Genomic DNA, 20,938 nt, shown 5'->3' on the forward strand with positions numbered 1-20,938 from the left:
CTCTACAGCTACCTGAAAGGAGGTCAGGTGGGGGTCAGCCTCTTCTCCCAGGTAACCAGTGACAGGACAAGCAGACAGTCTTAAGCTGCAACAGGGAAGGTTTAGGGTAGGGCATTAGGAAGAATTTCTTTACAGAAAGGGTGATTAGATACTGGAATGGGTGGTGGAGTCACCGTCCCTGGAGGTGTTTCAGGAAAGACTGGGCGTGTTGACAAGGTTGTGTTAGGTCATAGGCTGGACTCGATCATCTCAGACATCTTTTCCAACCTACCTGATTCTGTGAAAACAAGCAAACAAACAAACAAAACAAAACCCCAAACCCAACCAACCGAACACAAATCCCCAGCCCAGCCCCTGGCCGGAGCGCCCTCCGCTCCCGTAGCCTTTCCCGGGCGCCGCCCGTGCCCGCGCCCTCCGGCCGCCAGGGGGCAGGCGCGGCCCGCTCCCGCCGGACGCCGCGCGGCCGCTTCCGGCCCGCGTGCCCCGCCCCGCCACGGCCCCCGCGCGCCGCCGGCCGCAGGTGCGTGTCCCGGGGCTGAGGGGCGGGATGGCCTGGCATGGCATGGCCTGGCATGGCATGGCCTGGCATGGCATGGCATGGCCTGGCATGGGGCGGCCCGGCATGGCATGGGGCGGCCTGGCCCTGTCCGGTCCTGCTCGGCCCGGCTTGGCTCGGCTCGGCTCGGCTCGGCTCGGCCCGGCCCGGCCCGGCCCGGCCCGGCCGAGCCGGCTGCGCTCCCTTGGGATGCAGGCTTCCTGTGAGCCCGGCCTGGGCCACGCCTGGCCTGGAGGCTCCCGGCTGCCGCCTGCGTCCCGTCTTATCTCTTGTTTTGTTTTATTTTATTTTGTTTCTCTTTAGGTTTTGCCCGATTTTTTGTTGTCCATGTAGTAAACGCCTGCCTCGTCCCAGAATTAGGGACACGGACGCATTTTAAATCCAACCGAAGGCAGCTAAAAATCAGCTGCAAAAAGGAGCCTCAGGGGAGATCGCGATTTGCCTGGAAGGATTTGGCTGTGCTGCGGGCTTGTGAGTGCCTGGGATTTCGCTTTCCTGAGCCCCACACAAGGTAGGACTTGAGGCTTCGATCCTGTGGCTTAAATTGGGAGGGGAGAATGCAGGCGGGTTGTGGGAACGTGTTGTGTAACTACACGGGATTTCTCTGCTTTATGCTGTTTGAGTTGTAAACACGTCTCCGCGTCAGAGGGGAAGGTTTGTGGCTTTAGATTCTCCTGGTTCCACACCTCTTCTGAGCTGCTTTCTTTTGGGTGGGGCGGAGCGGGGGGAGGTTGGGTGTTTTACACACCCCCATGTTAAGGTAGCGTGTAGCCTGTCTGCCCGTCACAGACCAGAACAGAGTCTTCTGCCGCGGGTTCCTGCAAGGAGTTTGTCACTAGCAGCCAGCGTGGCTCTGCGTCAGTGGTTTATGGCAGCAGGATTGGTGCTTGGGCGGGGAGAGGGGCAGGGAGCGCCTCAGGAATACTCGGGATCCCTCAGTGGGCAGAGAGTATGTTTTTCTCTGAACCACAAAAAGCATCTGCTACACTGAAGAGATGCTTATAGTACTTCAGATAAAATAATATGGCCTTTATTTTCTGCATCCCCCCTGTCACTGTAGCACTGCAGATAGTACAAGTAGTAATAAGTAAGGAGCCCGGTGGTTCCAGGGAATGAGCGTTCTATAACGTGTGTTTTGACTCCATACGTTTATGACTTCTGCCACTGCTTCTCCCTTTTAGTACCTTTTGGGAGGGGCTGCTCTTCCTCTACCTGCTTTCAGACCCCCTCATCCTGATGTATTATTTCTTTTCTCTCCATCTTAAACCATAGTTTTTCTAAATCAGTTAAAAGATGAGGGTGTTTTCTGTGATCTCCAGATGATGCGTTTTGCTCTTTGCTTTTGGAGCATTCAAGAGATTCCATCAACTTTGTTTAAAAAAAAAGAAAAAAAGCTAAGTTTCATTAAGCACTAAGAAGGAAGGAAATGTATGGGTTTGGAAGGGACAGCTTCACTGACAGGTCAGTGCTCTGCAGTTGTCCTCTCGCAGCCCCAGTAACACGGCTCGGCTGGGCGGTGGGAAGTGGAGGGAGAGCAGGATTAGCAGTGGCTTCAAGTGCTAGATCTAGGCATGACTGACTGCATCTCCAGATGAACAGCTCTGCAGGGTAAAGTGCTGTCAACACTACATGCACTGCTCCAAAAGAGCTAAGAAGGCTTTATTTTTAAATGCAGTAACTTTTTTTTTTTCTATTTAATAAGGCTGTGGAAAATAGAAAATAGGCCTGTAAGCAGGTTTTCCCTTTTTACCCTTATTTCATCAATCACTGGTCTCCTCAAAATCTTAGAGTTGGCAGAACATGAGCTTGTTAAGACCCTTTAGTCACTGATTTTCAGTGAAAAGTGTAGAGCTTTTGAAATACTGTTGCTCTGGCTAGGAGCCCTCTCCTGCATCCCAATCCCAACAGGCCCAGTGGGTTCTGCATCCAGAGCTGGGATGTTCAACTGTTGCTGTGGTACAAGTAACCTCAAAGTCTTTTATTTATAAGTTTCTTCTCTTGCTCCTACCCATGCATACCACACTCATTGCTGCTGCTGGTGTTTAATAAATTTAATTCTGTGCAAGAACTGTGTTTCTGACACTGCCTTACAAGAAGGTTGTCAGGATGTTGTGTTGGGACTTTTTTTTTTGTGTCTGTTACTTAATTTTTTAGCATGATTTTATTTTTTCCCACTTTCTAGTAATGGCCACCTACACTTGCATCACTTGCCGCGTGGCTTTCAAGGATGGTGACATTCAGCGTGCCCACTACAAAACCGACTGGCACAGGTACAACCTGAAGCGTAAAGTTGCTGACATGCCTCCTGTCACTGCTGAGAATTTCCAGGAGAGAGTCCTGGCACAGAGAGCAGTAGCAGAGGAGCAGAACAAAATCACTGCCACTTACTGCACAGTGTGCAGCAAGAGGTTCTCCACCTTCAATGCCTACGAGAATCACCTGAAGTCCAAGAAGCACCTGGAGCTGGAGAAGAAAGCTGTTCAAGCTGTCAGCAAGAAGGTGAAAATATTAAATGAGAAGAACCTGGAAAAGGGGCTGGCCCCAGAGAGCATAAATAAAGACGAAATGAACACAGCTATTCAGCAAGCCATCAGAGCCCAGCCATCTTCGTCTCCAAAGAAGACACCTCTACCTCCCAGTAATGCGAGTAGCTCTCCGGTTTCCAGGGAAAGCGCCAGCTTGTCCCAGAGCAGAGAACGACCAGAAATACCTCCACGACTGCAGTGGTTTGAACAGCAAGCAAGGAAGCTGGCCAAGCAACAAGCAGAGGAAGAAGAGGATAACGAAGAAGGTAAGGCAATAAACACACTGACAGAAGATGGCTTAGGGTAAGCTATGGTTTGAGCAAAAGCTTTCTCCTACTTCTGTAGCAGTGCAGCATTTTCCATGACAAAAGTTCTTGCTGTTGATTAAATTTTCAGTTTAACAAAGGAATTAAGGTTGGCCTATGTTTTCAGTCAAGGACTGTGTTATGTCTGAACTGCCAGCTGTTCAGCTTATAGACAGACACTAATGCATGTAAAGGTTGAACATAAGTAGTCACTAATATGAGCACTATTTCCCACATAAAATTTCAAAGCTTCCTTTAAAGAGGGCTAATGTAACAGGTTGCCCTAAAACTACTTCTGAAAAAGAAATGGACAAAAATCCAGTTATGATAATTTGCTGTTGTCCCAACTCATTTGGTGATCTGTTGAAGGGAGGGGAGACTGTGGTTGGTTTTGTTTCCCTCTGCCCACCAAGATCAGGGGAGAAAGTTTGCTCTTTAGCCTGACCATGTGGCATCACTTCTTAGCGTGTTGACGTCCATGTTGAAATCTGTTCAAAAGTTGCCACCCCAGTGGTCTGTTCTTGTGAATACAGCTCTGTGTTGGAGGTCAGCCTGGAAAGCAGAAAGCTGAAAAGATCAGAGGTTCAGAATTTCCAGAAAAAGGTTATGTTTAACCTGGGTGCTTTCAGTGCTGTAGTTGACAGTGCAGCTCCAAATGCATCTATTGGAGCAGTTGAATGGGGTGATTGAGCTGTAGCAAAGGGACAGGTATGAATGAGGTGGAACCTCATTCCAGCTTCTGAAACCCCTGTGTCATGTTACTGCATCTGTTGCAGCAGTTCTGTGCTCTTGAAATTTCGGTTGCAGTTCAGAGAACTTGTTCTACACAAGAAGAAGCATTTACCTCTGAACATACATCTTAACACCTGAAGAAGAAGCCAACTTGCACCTGTCTAGTAATAATGTGTTAGTCATAAATTGTATTGCGAAGATCTCAGTAGGTTTCTGGATGTTCCATTTAAGTGTGTGAGCAGCAGTGTGTTTTCCCTCACTGCTGGAAGTGAGTATTTTCCTGCTGTTGCCAGAGTTGTCTTGTTTTCGATGAGCCATGCTTGTGTTCTTGTGCTGTGGTGAATTAAATTTAAGGCCTGGAAACAGCAGAAAAGTGTTAATAGTTGAGAAAATGGAGGGGGAAAAGTATCAAATCTGCCAATGTTTTTTATGAGCAGCCTTGTGCTTAGCCATGCATCTTAAAAAGAAATGTCTTTTACTGGCAATGGTAAATTCTTGCACCTGGGAGTGACTGTGTCGCACTTAGCAGTAAGAACAGAAAATGCGGTATTTTCTACGATGGCTTTCTCTAACTTAATTGGGACTTAATTTGCTTGGGAAAAGTAATCATATAAAATAAATATATTTTTTTAAAACTTCCTTTAAAAGACTGGGAAGATATGGATTCTGATGAAGACATTGGCTCCGACGAAGAGATGGAAAGTATGGAAGAAGAAGAAGAAGAAGAGGAGGAGGAGAAACAGGCAGAGGCCGAAAGCATTCCTGCTGTCGGGGCCATACCAGTCACAGACTGCTTGTTCTGTCCCCATCACTCAAGATCTCTCACAAAAAATGTGGCACATATGACAAAAATCCACAGCTTCTTTATTCCAGACATAGAGTACCTTGTGGATCTCAGAGGACTAATCAAGTATCTTGGTATGACTAAATGTTCTCTAATTTTTTTATCAGGATAATTATATTCTGATAGTGCTTATTTTCATTTGGATATGACATCAAATGGTTTGGTTTGTGTTGCTTTTTTTTTTTGTCTGAGTGCTGTCAGTATTTTGATCATGAGCAGGACCACAGGCTTTCCAGGGAGAATGAGAGAAAACTTGGCTGAGCAAACATGGTCATGTACCCTGTAAGTCTCACATAGTTTTCTGATGTTGAGAAAGTTGTTCAGATAATATGAAATTTGGGACAAAATTCTGTTGCTGAAGCATGTATATGAACTGTGTTGTCCTGCCAGTGAGTCACAAGTATTTGTCTCTGGTTTACAGTGCTTTTGGGAGAGCTAAAAGCTAGGAAGAAAAATGTGTCTTCCTTCAAGTCTAAAAGTAATGATGAGAATAAAATAATTTCGGAGTATTAGATAGAAAAATGTATTGAAAGTGCAAAATGTATTATTGAGAATACTGGATGACCCATACCTTGTCACAAAACATCTTTAAATGCACAGACATGTCCCTGATGGGGCCATATGGTCAAAGCATAGGAATAGCAGGGCTGTCCTGGAAATTAAGGGCTCAAGGCTCCTCTTCAGTCTCTCTGCCTGCAAGCTGGGAAGGCTTTGTCACAGAAATGTTAATTACTGACCAGGGAGATTTTGTTCAGACCAATAGAAGTGCCAATGTTTTCTGCAGGAGAGAAAGTTGGCATTGGAAAAATCTGCATCTGGTGCAATGAAAAGGGGAAATCCTTCTACTCTACAGAAGCAGTCCAGGCTCACATGAATGATAAAAGCCACTGCAAACTCTTCACAGATGGAGATGCTGCCCTGGAATTTGCGGATTTCTATGATTTTAGGTGAGGACATTTCTCTTCGAGTGGGACACAGGTGGGGACAGACAAAAGGACAGTTAAATATTGCATCAGAAACTATTACTCATTCTTAAATTTAGTGGTGTTTTGTGTTCCGGTACTTACTTTGCAGTGCTGGTTCCCCACTCTTTTAGGTAAGCGTAACAACATGATTGGTTGTCTTCTGTGACCATTATTACCAGTCCTACATCAAAGTATATTTTGAGTTCTCTTCTGTAGGTTTGCTGTTATGAATTTAGATTTCAGTGCACCAGCAAAGGCCATAAAAGGACATAACTGTCTTTCCCATTACCTTTTAGGCAAATTGTGGACTTAACACCTACTGTGGGGTTTCTTACATAATTTTTGTTGGGTAGCTGGAGTTGAGCAGGTCTGCTGTGACTTAGAGGCCTCTTGTTGAACTTCTTACAGCTTATCCTAAGCTGTGTTCATTTTGGTTAGAAATACCTCCTATTATGGTGACAGGTGGAGCTTCTGGGAGCACTTACTCAGTAGCTGTGCAGAGCTGGTGGCCTGCACTGTGGTGGCTTTTCACCGTAAGTCACTGTTAAGAGTGCAGCAGCAGAGCTGTGCTGAGTTGCAGAACAGGGTGGAGGAAAGGGGTTCCTTGTCTCCAGGCTCTCTTCAGGGCAGAGTGCTGCTGGGAGGAAGTCTCAGACCAAGGCAGGTGAAACCTGACAATGCTTGTACTTTGCTGTAGCTGTGCCTGGTGTGTCTGGATAGCTGTGGTTGCTCTCCATGTACAAACCATGTACTGCTGCTCTTCCACAGGAGCAGTTACCCTGATCATGAGGATGGGAAAGATATGGAGGGTCCTGGAAAGCGCCCGGCAGAGAAAGAGTTGGATTATGATGATGACACCATGGAGCTGATCCTGCCTTCAGGTAGGTACAGGGTTTGTGTTACAACATAATTTCTCTGCACTTCATATGTGCCTCCAATACATGCAGCACAGGCCACTGTTGTGTTTTCCTTTGGGAAGGGAGAAGGTAGTTCTGCATTTAAGTGTCTTCGGGGTTATGTCCTCACCTTCTATTACTGTCACTGCCAAGTAGTTCAGCTTCTTCAGCATTGGTGGATATGTGGACTGGGGCAGTGGGTTGCTTTGCCCATTTTACCTCTTCCTTGTCATGTGACTCTCATGGTATACTCCAAGAGTTTCCATATTTGTGTGCAACTTGGAGAGGCTATAACTTAGGTTATCTGGTGTTGGGGTTTTTTTGTAGAGAGCCAGCTCCTACTTAACTCAGTAAACTAATTGAGTAAATTAATTTATTTAAATGGCCTTTTTCTAGTTTAGCATTTGGCACTCTCACTTGCTTTTTTTTGTTTGTTTTGTGGTTTTGTATGAGGGGACCTCAGCCCTTTCATTGAAACAGCATTGCCTCTCTTCTCATTCCACTAATTAAAATTTTATTTTCCGATAACTGCCTGTTTGTTATCTGAGCAAAGGCCCTCTTGAACAACAGCACATTTTGTGTTTTTTCAAGTAGCTCTTACAGTAATTACATTGAGTTCCTAATAGTCCTAAAATTTTTAAGGTTCTGGACCTTTTAAAAGCATTTCTCAGCGTAGGGGTTTCCATAGTTTTCACAACGTGCTCGAGTACTCCATTTCAGAAGCTGTTTCATGATGAGTCCTAAGCTGTCCCCTCCTGTGAGCAGGTGCCAGAGTGGGTCACCGGTCCTTGATGAGGTACTACAAGCAGCGCTTTGGTGTGACGAGAGCCGTGGCTGTTGCCAAGAACAAGAAAGCCGTGGGCCGGGTGCTGCAGCAGTACCGAGCCTTGGGCTGGACGGGGCAGGCAGGTGAGTGACAACAGGAGGGCTTTGCAGAGGAGAGGGCTCTGGGATGTCAGCACTCTACTCTTCCAGAGGTCGACTTTGCTTTACACGTGGGGTTTATGCGGTAGTTTGTCTTCCACTTGGTTCATTTTAATTCCTGACATCCCAGCAGATACAGGAAGCTTGTTTCTAAAATGCAGTGCAGCTTCTGTGCAAGCTTTTCATTCCATTGTGATATTTGGTGACTTCCTGAGATTTCTTGGATTCTGCCTGTCTAAGCCACTACTCTTGCTATTTAATAATGTAACATAAGTCATGCTTTGACAGAATACTTTTCTGGTTGGGGAACAATGGTGTGATCCATATCCACTTTAAAAATATAAGAATCACGCTTGGAATGCAAAACAACCTTTTGCCTTAATCACAGTCATGGGTATTTGTAGAGGGAACTGGCCTTTCCCCAGAGAAAAGTGGAAAGAAGAGTGCTAGTATGGCAAGGAAAACCTACAGGTACCTGCTGAAGTGCGTGGGCAGATCAGCTGGTTTGCATACAAGTTGTAAGTAAGGTGACAGACATTGATCCCTCTCTCTTCCTTCTCTCTCCCTGCAGGGGCCATCTCTGCTCAGCAGCGTGACATGCAGTACCTGCAGAGGATGAAGTCAAAGTGGATGCTCAAGACAGGAATGAGCAACAATGCTACAAAGCAGATGCATTTCCGGATGCAAGTCAGATTCTGAGTTCCCAAGAGAGCTGCCTACAACTGGTTATGGGAAGGGGGATTTAATGATTTCTGGGTTGCAGATTATCTTATTAAAATGGACCTGGTACCTGTCAAAGGCTGATGTGTTTGCTGGTGTGCCTTTGTCGGTAAAAAGAAGAACAGGAGGAAGCTTGTCTCTTCTGAAATAATGATGGGCCTAACTTAAAAATAAAATATCATCAGTGGAATGTGTGGCAGAGTAGTCATGGCTATGCCTGAAGGTACATGTAGAGTCGTGCAGCCCATTTCTGGGGGGCAGTTCACATCTACAAACTGGTTGAGGCCAAGAGAAGACCCTAGATCTAAGTGCTTCAGATGGAGTGTATTGGATGTTTTCAGTTGTGGTGCCAGACATATTAGCTGGGTGTTTTGGAGTTCTAGCTGACACTAGTGAGGTGAAAATTTGAGAGCAGAGATTCATGGAAGGTTAAGTAATTGTTTGAAGAAATGCACTGATGGAAAACGTAACTCCAGGATTAATACTGTCCTCAGAAGCTGACTGTACTTGCCTAATGCTCCAGCTCGGGGCTGGATTAATAATTTGCAGTGTAGTTGTTTTACGTTGAACTTAATAAATTCTCATTTTCTAAAAAGTGCTCAAAATTATCATAACATTTAGATGAGTGTCAATCAAAATTTCAGATTTCCCGCATAAAACTTGGAAGATGACGGTTTTTGTTGTTCCCACTGAGTACTGGTGTTTGGTTACCATCGTGCAGTGACCCAAGACAGGTGTTGGCTAGAACAGGCTGGTGCAGAGAAAAGCTGTGTGTTAAAGAGCTGAGGAAGCAGTGCTGTGTTGGTCCTGCTGGTGTAGACATTAAAGATTTCCATGACTTTACCAGTTCTGACCTTCCTGTGAGGAGGTGGGCACTTCCACACAGAGCTGTGGGCTGGTTTGTGACGCCCCGAGTCGTAGTGTGCTGGACGCTGAGCATGTGCCACAGGAGCATGGCTGTTTCCTTGCCTGACAGTTCATTGGGAAGGCAGCTGGCTACAGCCAGGTTTCACTTCTGCATTTAGAATTGCTGGATTCCCGAGTAGTGGCTTTCACTGGCATGACTTTGATACAAGTTTTCTTTCTTGTGAATGGAGTGTGCGTGGTATCACTGAGGATAGTAGGGAGAGACTTTGCTAACACTGTATTTTGATTTTGATACCTTGAGGTGGCCACCTAAAAACAGAGACTAGACAAGAGTAAGAGAATAAAAGGAGGTATTTACTTGAAGGGCCTTCAAAGGTACATGCTGAGCAGTCAAAAGGCTACACCCAAGATGGACCCTGGGTCACGGGTTCTTCACACTTTTCTACGTTTGGTCCATTTACATATCAGGGCTAATTCTCCAATTATAACTTTGGTTAATGATGTAATTACCCCAAGTTTGCCCCCCCTTCTCTAGGCTTTAGTTTACACATTTTGGAGCCTGGTGTCTTTGAAAAGCAACCCATAAAGCTTGTTATGTCTAACCAGCATGAGAGAACAGCAGCTAACAGGCCACACAAAACTTCAGTTACATACTAGGCAGTACAGGATTTGAAAAATATAAAAGTTAAAACCTAAGGCATCAACTTCTTGAAGCAGTTCTCTAGTCTCCCTAAGAGGTACGTTCAGAAGAAGCAGCCCCTTTGTCATGTCAGCACTTCGAAGAGAGCAGTGTGTTTATGGGACTCTTACGAAAGTGATAATTTCACAGTGAAGGTGCATGCTGTGTGGGGGTTTTTGTTTTGTGGATTTGTCTCTGGTGTTTTGCATATTAGTCGTTTTTGGTTTTTTTCCTACTGCCTTGGAAGTTTTTTTGCTGTTCCTGCTTTTTCTGAGAAGGAGCAAGCTTGAGCAGTAATGGAGGCTACAGGTTTGGCACAGCATTTAGTAAGTAAACTGGCTAATACATTTAAAATAGGTGCAGGTTTGAGCAAAGGGAAAATCAGAGCAGAGAGAATTTTCAAGAAAGGCTGTGTTCACATCCAAAACCTTAAACTAAAGCTGGTTACATTAATGAGTACCTCCTTTTTCCTGACAAGGTAGAGTTATTGCCATTTTATATCCCTAGCTGGATCTAGCGCACATAATTTGAATTTATTCTAGAGGGTTCACTCTGGGTTATTCATTCTCAAAGTTGGGAGTGAGATGCCTGGTATCAGCTATGTGACTCAAGCTATGATTCTTTAGATGCCATATCCCTTATTCCAGTTGTGACCTGGCCCAGCCTGTGATTATGGTATGGATTTCTAGCACTGAGGGTATACCCTCCCTGCTTGTATTTGACAAGTCTCAACATCTGGCCATGGGGAACTGCTCATACAGTTTTCTTTGAAGTTAGAGAATACTATTAAAGGTCTTATGTTTATGGATAAGTTAGATTGCCTTTACACATAGGGCAAAATAAAATGCCACAAAAATGCAGAAATAGAAGGGTTAAGACTTACTAACCTAAATATCAAAACCTGCAGAACTGGCTTTGAATACCAGAATATGTCACCAGTGAGCATCAGAGCAGTATGCAGTCTTGAGCTTTTAGAAAACACTCATAGAATATACAAAACTTACATTAAGGACTAAAGAATTATTCTGGAAGAGTCTTGGGAATAACCTAGTACAATTGCTAAAATCTTAGTGGTGTTTAAGGAGTCTTGCCAGTGAAGGCAGAAATACAGGGACATAGTTGATCCACTGACAAATTACTTTGGGACCGTAAGGTTCAGGCTGAAGGTGCATGGAGTTTGCCACTCTCCTCAACACGAAAGGGAGCCAAAGGAATCTCCTGTTCTCTGTGCAGACTTGCTCAAAGAAGCCTGCAGTTTATGAAAAGATGGGGATTGCCTGAATTTCCTGAACGGTCTAGTTCAGACAGGATACCAGTAAGTAAACATGAAAATCGGTAGTCATTTTTCTGGTCACAGGGAAGCAGAAGGAAGTAACTGGTATAATTTGCACCTGTGATTCTGTCCTATATATCTTGCTGCGGTTTAGTCAGAAGGAAATCGAAGAGAGGTATGGGAACCTACTGGTATTTTACAGGAAGTTGTAATAATCTTGTGAAAATGGGTGCCTTGGAAAACCAGCAGAGGGCGCAGGAAAGCGTTTCCCAGAATTGTGTTAACTATGAAAATAAATAAAGCCTGGTAAGAGCGCATCCGTGCCGAACAGAGGTAGGGTGAGACTGCAAAGCTCACCACTACCATGAGTTAAGATTAGCACCAGGCTTCTGTGAGATTAATTGCTATTAATATCTTCGTGTAGGTCCTGGGAGAGCATTGCTGGCACAGGATGGCTGAAACAAGTATGGGGATTGTCAGCAGGGTTCAGCGACAGTGCTACAGTCTGCACAGCTTGTAGGTAATTCCAGCTATGTCAAAGTATTTGAGAGTATTTTTATTGAACACACTTCTCAGCATTTAGTCTTTTACATCCCTGTACAAAGGATAGCTGAAGGCAATTTTTTGTTTCCTGAGGGAATGTTTTGTTTTCTAGTTGTTCCTATCAGGGAGCTATGTTTCCAGCTGTAATCCAGCCTTGCACTTGTGCTCCCCTCTTCTAACCTTGTATTTTCTGGCTCTTAGGATGAGAAGAAAGTAAAGTCTAGAAGCAACCAAGTAGATCTGAGACTGTCTCTGGGTATAGTGGGTACTCTGAAGCAAGAATTTCCTGGAATGATTGTAATTCAGTGGGCATGCTGCTCCCAGAGCAGATGATCCCGTCTCAAGCGGTGCATGCATTGTAGGAAGGCTGGCAGGAAGCACAGCAAAGGTACCTCATTTTGGTCAAGGCTGCGGTTCTGCCTGCCTGTCCATCCATTAACAGCTGGGTATTGAAGTGATCCCAGTGCTGCATCAGGCACTGCAGAAAGAAGCAGCAGAATGAAAGAACTGGTGAAGCTGGTGGAACACACTGGTACCTCTACCATCTCCTTTTGGAAGTAGTTCTTCTGTTTTGTACACTGAAGTTACCTAAAATCAACCCAAATGCTACTAGAGGGAAAAGCATGTACCTGTTATCTTGCTCAGAAAGAGAGATTAGCATGTGGGATGTAGCATAGCAGAGACACAGGAGACTCAGAAATGTAAAACAAATGAACAGCTAATTATGCTGAAACTGCAAGTCAAGAAGTATTTAAAGTAAGCAGCGCCTTTAGGAGTACACTATTAATCCCTAATTGGTTTCTTCAAGGCAAACATGACATGTAAAGGTGACATGTAAAGGTGTTGGACTGCTGCCCAGCTAACATCTGATGCTTGAGGGGCATCTCAGGGAGATTCTCCACTGCAACTCTTAAGAGTTACTTTTGACCTATTAAAACTGAGACATCCTGTGCTAATGGGCTTCATCTGCTCAGGGCTTTGGGCATCTTCCTCCCCTCTGTTGGCTTAGTGCTGCTGGTGGGACACTGCACTGCAGAGATTCAAGTGGGTTTATACTATCATGACCTACAATGGATGGGAGGCAATAGATAAGCTTTAGGACACATCTGACTGAAAATTAAAAATACATCTTAAACACCTTGAATCTTAATGTTTAATTACTTTAATCCAGCAGTCTATCGTGCTGCAGCTGCAGAATAGCAGTCACCAGAGTATCATCAAATCCTCAGCAGCTGGCAGAGCCTGGATAGTTAAGATGACCATCTAAAGGCACTTCTGACCCAGAGCAAATTTCTCTTGTCTCCCACTGCATCCTAAACTGTGTAAGATGTAGCAGCCAGGCACTTCAGGAGTGATAGAAGTGGTGACAGGACACCTGTAACTGGTTTTATGTTAAGGATTTCTGCACATTTAGTGTACCAGACTGAAAGGCAGAGCGATAAATCCTAGCTGGGCCAGGAAGGGAATCAGAATCACTCTGAAAGTACTTCCTGGTGTTGACTCTTCCCAAAGGCAAAAAGCGATCCGTAAGCAAGTTTTTTTAATAATGGCATTACCAAACATGCATGTCTTCAAACAGTTCTCTGATGCAAGGAAAAGGGCCATCTAACATTGAGACACATTTTCTGTCATTCCTTACACTTGTTGTGTTGGTATCTTATTTGTTTTTCACTTTACTGTATTTATGTATTCAACTTAATTTTTTTGCCAGCAATTTACAGTGATAAATTCCATAACCTTTCATGTGAAAGTAAGAAGCTTGCTCCTCCTGCATCATTTTAATAGGCAAAAGGGATCGTGTACCAGGACTCAGAAGAACTGCATGTTCACACCGTCAGATAACCTCATATCTTAATATTCCTTTCCTGAAGGATCTTCAGGAAACAGGTCCAGGTAGGAATGACTGGCAATCAATAACCTGAATAACAGACTTAGCAGCAGCAACTCTATTGATTACAGAAGGGGAAAAGGAAAATCTTTAATTTTGTATGAGCTCTAGAGGCCACAAAGAATAACCTGATGTTTTACAAAATGAAATTTGTAGCAAGATACACTTCTCCTTGGAACACTTCTTTGTTTATTCTGCCAGCTCAATGAGAACTTTATTTAATAATTAAAGGATGCCAGGAAGACCCAGCTAGATGTTTACAAAACTGAGTGGCTCAGTAAACAGTCACAAGACCAACAGAGGTTGCATTTCAATAACAAATGGGTAAACTAAGCACATCAGATTCGTAAGAGCAGTGCACCAGGATAACCTGTTCTTCAGCTCTGGGGACATTTTCCAGCAAGCTGGAGTGGAAGGAGTTTTCCTGAGCATACTCCCTGTGTCACATGGGCTGCAGTGCTCCAGAGCTTTTGGCCTCTGCAGCACACTCCCATCAGGCTCTGCAGCACAGGGAGGTGCAGCCCTCAACACCAGCTGAAGCCCAAGTGTGCTGTCCATGCCTCAGCTTCCTCTGTTATTTGTGGTTCTTTTAAGCTAGAAAAGAGGGCATGTTTGTAAACCTCAGGGCCAATTTGCCTTGCATTGCTCCACCTCAACCAAATTCCCCCATGCAAAAACAATTTCACATTTCCTACCCCTGCCAATGCTGTTAATGGTTTGCAAGGTTTATACAGTCATCTACAGATACATTGGCTTCTCTTTTTCTGGCTTGGGTAGCTTTCCACCCTTGAATTTCTGCACTTTTCAGACATGAAAGCAGCCTGGCTTTCCTAGGCAAGATCTGCATTTGGCCTTTCACTGTTCTGCTGCACTAACAGTAATGCCTTAACAGGTAGGGTAGCTGTGTGTTTGCTCACAATATATGCACTGAAAATCTTGTTAAAATATTTGCTGAAGTGTTCCAAAATCCAGATATTTTCTGACATCTTTCATAGGAGCAGTCATACCTAGTTTACTTAATTCCTTGCCATCACGGTGTTTCAGTAGATCCTGCCATTCAAGTTGCCATATTTTAACTAAACTGTACTGTGCAGGCTTTCAAAATACGGCATTTCAAAATGAAGAATTGTTCCAAGGGGTTTTTTCCCCGCTAAGTGCTAAGAATTACCATCTGATACTACTTTAAACTGGCCATAAGCCAACAATAAACCCAGACTGTTACTTTTACTCTAATAATGTGTTATGTTGATCCCACATCCAAGTAAATGACTGGTAAATGGCATTGTCTTTCTTCCTCTTCAGTACAGGACATGTGGCAGTTGCCTCTGCTTTCCGGCCAGTGGAAGGTTCATTGTCCCACAGAGAGGGGAAGAGTGACCTGTGAGGTGCAGAGCTGTGTCCATCACCCGCGGATATTTTAGAGTTTGGCCAACAGGTGTCGGTAGAAGCCCCATAATTCATTGTAGAGTCTGTCTTGGTTTCCTTCCTTGTCCGCTGAACTCAGCCGTGCCTGACATAGCTGCATGAGAGAGCACGTTATGCTTAGGCTTGTCCTTGACTCTTTGCCACCTAAAGCCATCGTGGTTCTTTCTGCAACACAGTTCCTGACAGAAAAATGGCCTTTTATAGGAGAGGGCAGGAGCAGTACAATCATGGCACAGTCCCATGGCCATTTACAGAGCACAGGATTAGGAGGCTCTGCTGTGCCCGCACAGTTCTCTAGCAAGGGCTATCAGGAATTAATCAGCAGGATCTAATGCAACATCTCTCGTTGCCCAGGATCTGGGCACTTCTATTGAGTTGTAATCTGAAGCAGAGACTTGTCTCCTGAGGGCAGATGCTTTTCAGATAGCTGACCAGAACTGACTTGAAGGTTTAAGTGCTTGCAGGAGGGTGCCCTTTTCTTAATTAATAGGCCAGCTGTTCAAATTCTTGTTACAATGCAGCTAAATATAGAAATAAGCCAGATGCCTTTGAAGTTTTATTTTAAATGACTTGGTCTTTTGGCCCCATGAATCATCCTTTTTTTTCTGTACTGTGGCATAGCTCCAATAAGCGATCCCAGCACTGCCATTAAGAATAGCTGAGGTACTTCGGGCAGGATTACAGCCAAAGCTGTATGTGCGTTCTGAAATTACTCAGGGTCAGGAATCAGTGCCAGAAACTGCAGTCAGCCCACCTTGAACATTTATCATGTCCCAGCAGCAAGATCACCCAGACTCAGAAGGCCACAAAGCATGGAATCATTTGGAAATCCACCTGTTCTTTCCATGGTTAGATACTCTTGCACTGTGTCCTTGTTCTTCTGCTGTTCCTCTTGTTTCTGGGTCATCTTAAGCTGGCTAGGAGCTCTCAGAGTTCAGTAGAGTAGCCCCAAATATGTGCTTTGTTCCTTGACACCAGCCCTCAATCAGGAATTTGAGCTCTGAGTAAAGCAAAATAAGCCCCTTGGTAACTCTAGAAAAACAGCCAAAGGAACTCTGATAGAAAAATAACTTTTTACACATTTGTCTTCCTGGAGTTTGTGTCAGCAGGAGCAGATCACAGCTCCCATGCTCACCTGAGCGAGGCTTTCCAGCATGAAGGCTCCTGAACTTCCAAGCCCATTTATATGCCTGTCTGTGACAGCAGCAGGTATTAACAGCAAATCAGCCAAGCAGAGAGAATAAATAAATCCTCTTATTATTCTGTGTAATATTTTCCTGGCTCACTGACTGTGGGGAAATAATCCCCTTCTGACTCGCTAGGTTGGTTGATGTCCAGTGGCAAGTGCAAGAAATGGCCAAAGGTCATACAAATGCATTAAATCATGTCATAGGAGCATCCAGGTAAACTGTGCCCCACCTGCCCACATGATCAGCAGCTCTTATGAACAGTTTTACCACAGGTCTTTCAAATCTTCACACCAAAAAAAAATGTTGTAAGTAGTTGCCTTGATGTACTTAATCAGATCCCTCTCAGTGTTTTTGTGTAAAAACAACATTATGAGAGCAGTTTATGGGCTTTCTTCCCTCCTTAGCATTCCATTCCTGCTAAGACCTTTCATGCACCTTTAATAAATCTTTGCTTCTCAGGGTTTTACTGTGTACCAGTTGTATCTCAAATGCTTGTGGGGTCTGCTTGTGTGACCAAGGCATTCATTCCTGTTAGATACTATCTCAGAGGGAATCTCTTGAGAGTTCTGAATATATACATCTTTATCTTCCCTGTTATAATTCATTAGTCACCTAAGAGCACCTCTCAAGGTTATCAGAGCAAAAAATGAAATCTGGAGCACAGCTTAAAGGGTTTGGAGGAAAAGAATAAAGTAGTATGATAAGGGGAAAAGGTTTTGTGCAGTCCAAGACCTCTGCATACCGAACGTGTAAAATTTGCAGACTGCAATAAAGGAATCTCAATGGACTTTTAGAGGTTAGTATTTACAGAGTAGTTACTTAACATTTTAAAAGTCCATTGAAGAAGCAGGTGAGCTATTTTCATAAACTAACCAAATGCTTCAGAAAAATATGAAATATAGCCACTTCAGCATATTCCAGATATGGAATTGGTGACTGGTTCTCAAGTGGGTGTAATTTATTTAATTCAGTTCCATTTTAACTTTTTTGCTTCTCTTATTTTTTTGGTCATGTACTCAGGGTTTTTGCTTTTTTTCTCTGTACTGTGCTACAATTAATGATTTTTTGAAGCCGTTGAAGACTTAACTGGAATTTGTTCATTAATGCAACAGCATCAATTTATGAATGAGTACCCACCAGGTTTTGAAAGGCCGTCTTCCTCCTTGGCAAAAAGCCTCAGCATTCCTGCACATCTGTTCATCTTCCTCTCTGACGTGCCCCATCTGGAGTACAAATACAGATCAAGGTTACAGCAAGAAAGAGGTAAATATATCCAGACAGCAGGAAAAGGAAATCTTGCAGTAGGGACCAGGGTCTCTTCCATAGCCTGGAGAGACACACAACATTGGGGATATTCTCCCACAAAACTTAGCTTTTCATAAGGGCTCTGATTCCAGCTGATGTTTTGGCATAACATAATTTGCATTATTTACAAACAGAATTTCAGTTGTTCAGTTTCTTTGGATAACATGGGTTGTGTTATAACCTGATTGCTTTCCTCTTCCTGCTGTCTGATGTCTGCATGTCTTGAATTTTGAGACTAAAATACAGGGAAACCCTGCTTTTTCAGTTATCGGATCAGCCCCCCGGGCAGTGATCTCTAAGCTTCCTTCCAGCAATGTCTCCTATCCAGTCACTTGTGGAAGAGACTCATCTTTGCAAGGACCCAGCACATTCAGAATGGCTTCAATCAGGACAAACCATTGGATGGGGTTTTTTCTGTCATTGGAGACAGAACTTGCTTTCTTACATCCAGAAGTTTGTTCCAGTTTTGACCAGAGGAGTAGAACTTTATAGATAGTACAGCAGCCTGATTGGAAATGCAAACTATTATCTACATCCAACAGCAAACACACAAATTGCCTTGGAGTCAAAAATGGCCCACACCAGTGACAAGAGGAGAGGGCAGGCCATTTCTTCTTGTGATACAGTTGCTGTAGTACTTCTATTAAAGAGCAAAACCATTTCTGATGCAGGGATAAGTTGCCTCCAGAAGGAAACCACCACAATGTGAACCTCAGCCAGCTGACTGGAAGCAATTCACTCCAGCTACCGGGAGTGTAAGAGCTCCTGTGCTGCACCTTGACAGCTTTCACCACAATCCAGCTTTTATCACAGCCCATTACACTGCAGTGCCTGCCTGAGAGGGGAAATGCTGTCTCCTGCAGCCCTAGGGAAAACCTGATGTATCCTGTGGAGTTAAGGACATCCCACCTCTGCTTCCAACCCAGCATGTGCACTGACAGTCCAGTGGAGGCTGTGGCGTGGTGCTCAATCTGTTTGGTCTCAGTTCTTTGTTCTGAAAGGAGAAAAGAACAGAACTGACTTCCCTGAACCTGTGCTTGGAAACAGCACCAAGTCATGAGCAAATGTTTTGAGAAGGGAAATTTTTCCCTCAGAGCCCTGAGGTAAGCAGGTAAAAAAAAAAACAGTGGGGCAAAAGATGCAAAGAAAGACTCACAGCTGGAAAATAACAAGTCTCTGCACTGTGGTAAAGACCACTTCATCTTTATTCATCCAAGGCAATTGCATTTCTGCCTAGCAGATGTACACAGCCAAGATTTCTGGCCATTCACACTGCCTGTTGTAGCTCCACTTACAGACCAAACTATTTGCCACCATAGCAGAAAACCAATCTTTGATAAATAGTGTCACTATGGGTGTTGCAGAAAACATGGACACCAGGGCAAATGTGGACAGTCTGGGAAACAGTCTCCCCTCTGTTCCCTCTGCTTTCACAAGGCTATTCACCATGGAACTTCTTCCAGCTTCCCCTTGCATGGGTGATGAACTGGGCAGATGGCATGTGGGGGCATGTGGATAAAGAGTTTCACATTTGTTAGGAGCAGCCTTGCCTTTCCCTGAGCTGGTACTTCACTCAAGCTGAATGCTTCTAATGTTAGCTCAGGCACCATATGGGTGGGAAGCATTGAGTCTTCCTGCAGGGACCTGGAGGAACATGCCTTAGGTGGCTCATGTGTTTCCTCTGGCACCTGCTCTGCGGGACTCTCCACAGCCATGAAGCTCTCTCCCCACTGCTGCCCCTGCACTCTCCTCCTGCTTTCACACACCATGTCTCCATCTGCCCCACTCCACTTCTGCTCCCACAGCCCATCCACAGCCATCCACAGCCACACTTCTGCTCCAGCTCAGTGGCAAGCCCCCAGGATTTTCAACCGAGAAAAGAAGGGTTAGCCTTTGCATTCCAAGCAGAGCTGTGTGCAAGGCCAGAGAAATAACAAACTGGACTCCACAGTACAAATTCAATAGTCATAAATTCTGTGTAATCTTAAAGGAAATGGCAGCCTCTGTCCAGCACACCTTCCCAGCCTCCCAGCTGAAATGCAACAGCTTCTAAATTTGATGCCAGCTCACAGCTGCCCTTTTTACTTTTTTATCTCCTTTCAGTAGTCATCTTCTCTGATTAAATAGGAGTCAATAGCATCACTGTGGGAGATGTAGATAGCTCAGTAGTACAGCATATGCTGATTCATCTGCGTTTATTTGGCTCCTAATGGCAGAAGCCCAACTCATCAGCATGCAGAGCTCTATTTACAGTATTCACGACCTGGAGTTTTTATCTCACTTGGAGCCACATTCTGTAAGTTAACATGAACCTTAAAATGGTCTGTATTGAGAAGATAGCCCTGTAAATCAAAACCTTTTCTGCATATTATTAGCTTGGTTAAACAACCTTGAAGGAGTTAATGACTGAATGGAGTATGCAGAACATCAACAGTGATGCTGATCCAGCTGATCAGCATGAATTATTTTTGAGTGGGAATTGTGCTAAATACCTGATCAGAATAGGCAGAGTATTGTGGACTGAGTGCTTAGGTGTCCCCTTTTGCCAGTGCCATTTCGTTTGTACTGCACTTGTGATTCTTGACAGTATCTTCTGTTATCTGGGCAGATAAGAAGGCTCCATACTTAGCTGTAGAGCCTTATCCATTACCTAAACTTTGCATCATTTCTAGAGATGTAGGACAGTATGGGGACTTTTTTTGGGAAGCGGAAACCAAGAAGTACTGGAGAAATTACTCCATCCAGCATAAGACTTGGTTGTCCTTAAGATCTACAGGAAGTCCCCTCAACCCCATTGAAAGGTTTCCTCCTCTGTGGTCTGGGCTGAAGTTAAGAACAAAATCCCAAGACATTTTGCAGCACTTCAGCAGTATTTTGCTTCCTGATGGCTACTTTGGCAGGTGAACATCCCTGGGAGAGTAACAGATAATGAGGAATGGCAAGAGAGATGACCATTGATCAATAGGGCTAAGTTAATCAGAAGATTCAGCCTCACATAGTGAATTGCATGGGACGTGCATCTATGTGGAAAGTCTGCTTTTTACAAGCCCACCAGCTTAATATGCAATTGGAGGTGTGCCACAGCAAAGGAGAGGAATGTTATTCTTCTTGCTGTAGTCTACTTTAAACTGCATTGGTAATGCATCTTGAATAATGAGTCCAAACTTTAGGTTTTGATTGTTTTCCTTTTTAATGGGAAGAACTCCATGCTCTTGTCTTAATGTACTAATTCATCCTGTTGAACTTTGTATGTTTTGAAAAACATCACTGCAGTACTGGAAGAGATTCAATCCTTTCAAAA

At 44.2% G+C, this 20,938-nt stretch overlaps 1 protein-coding gene across 1 annotated transcript; it reads left to right on the forward strand.

Moving 5' to 3' along the window:
- The first annotated feature begins 473 nt into the window (after nucleotides 1-473).
- ZNF622 (zinc finger protein 622) lies at nucleotides 474-8,657 on the forward strand. Its single transcript, XM_032117710.1, has 8 exons — nucleotides 474-520; nucleotides 860-1,067; nucleotides 2,739-3,347; nucleotides 4,767-5,036; nucleotides 5,747-5,909; nucleotides 6,696-6,808; nucleotides 7,589-7,732; nucleotides 8,319-8,657. Exons 3-8 carry the CDS (start codon nucleotides 2,741-2,743, stop codon nucleotides 8,444-8,446), a joined length of 1,425 nt encoding a protein of 474 aa, XP_031973601.1. The 5' UTR covers nucleotides 474-520; nucleotides 860-1,067; nucleotides 2,739-2,740; the 3' UTR covers nucleotides 8,447-8,657.
- The last annotated feature ends 12,281 nt before the right edge of the window (nucleotides 8,658-20,938 follow it).

This window comes from Corvus moneduloides, chromosome 1 (genome assembly GCF_009650955.1).
Source record: "Corvus moneduloides isolate bCorMon1 chromosome 1, bCorMon1.pri, whole genome shotgun sequence".
NCBI classification, from domain to species: Eukaryota; Metazoa; Chordata; class Aves; order Passeriformes; family Corvidae; genus Corvus; species Corvus moneduloides.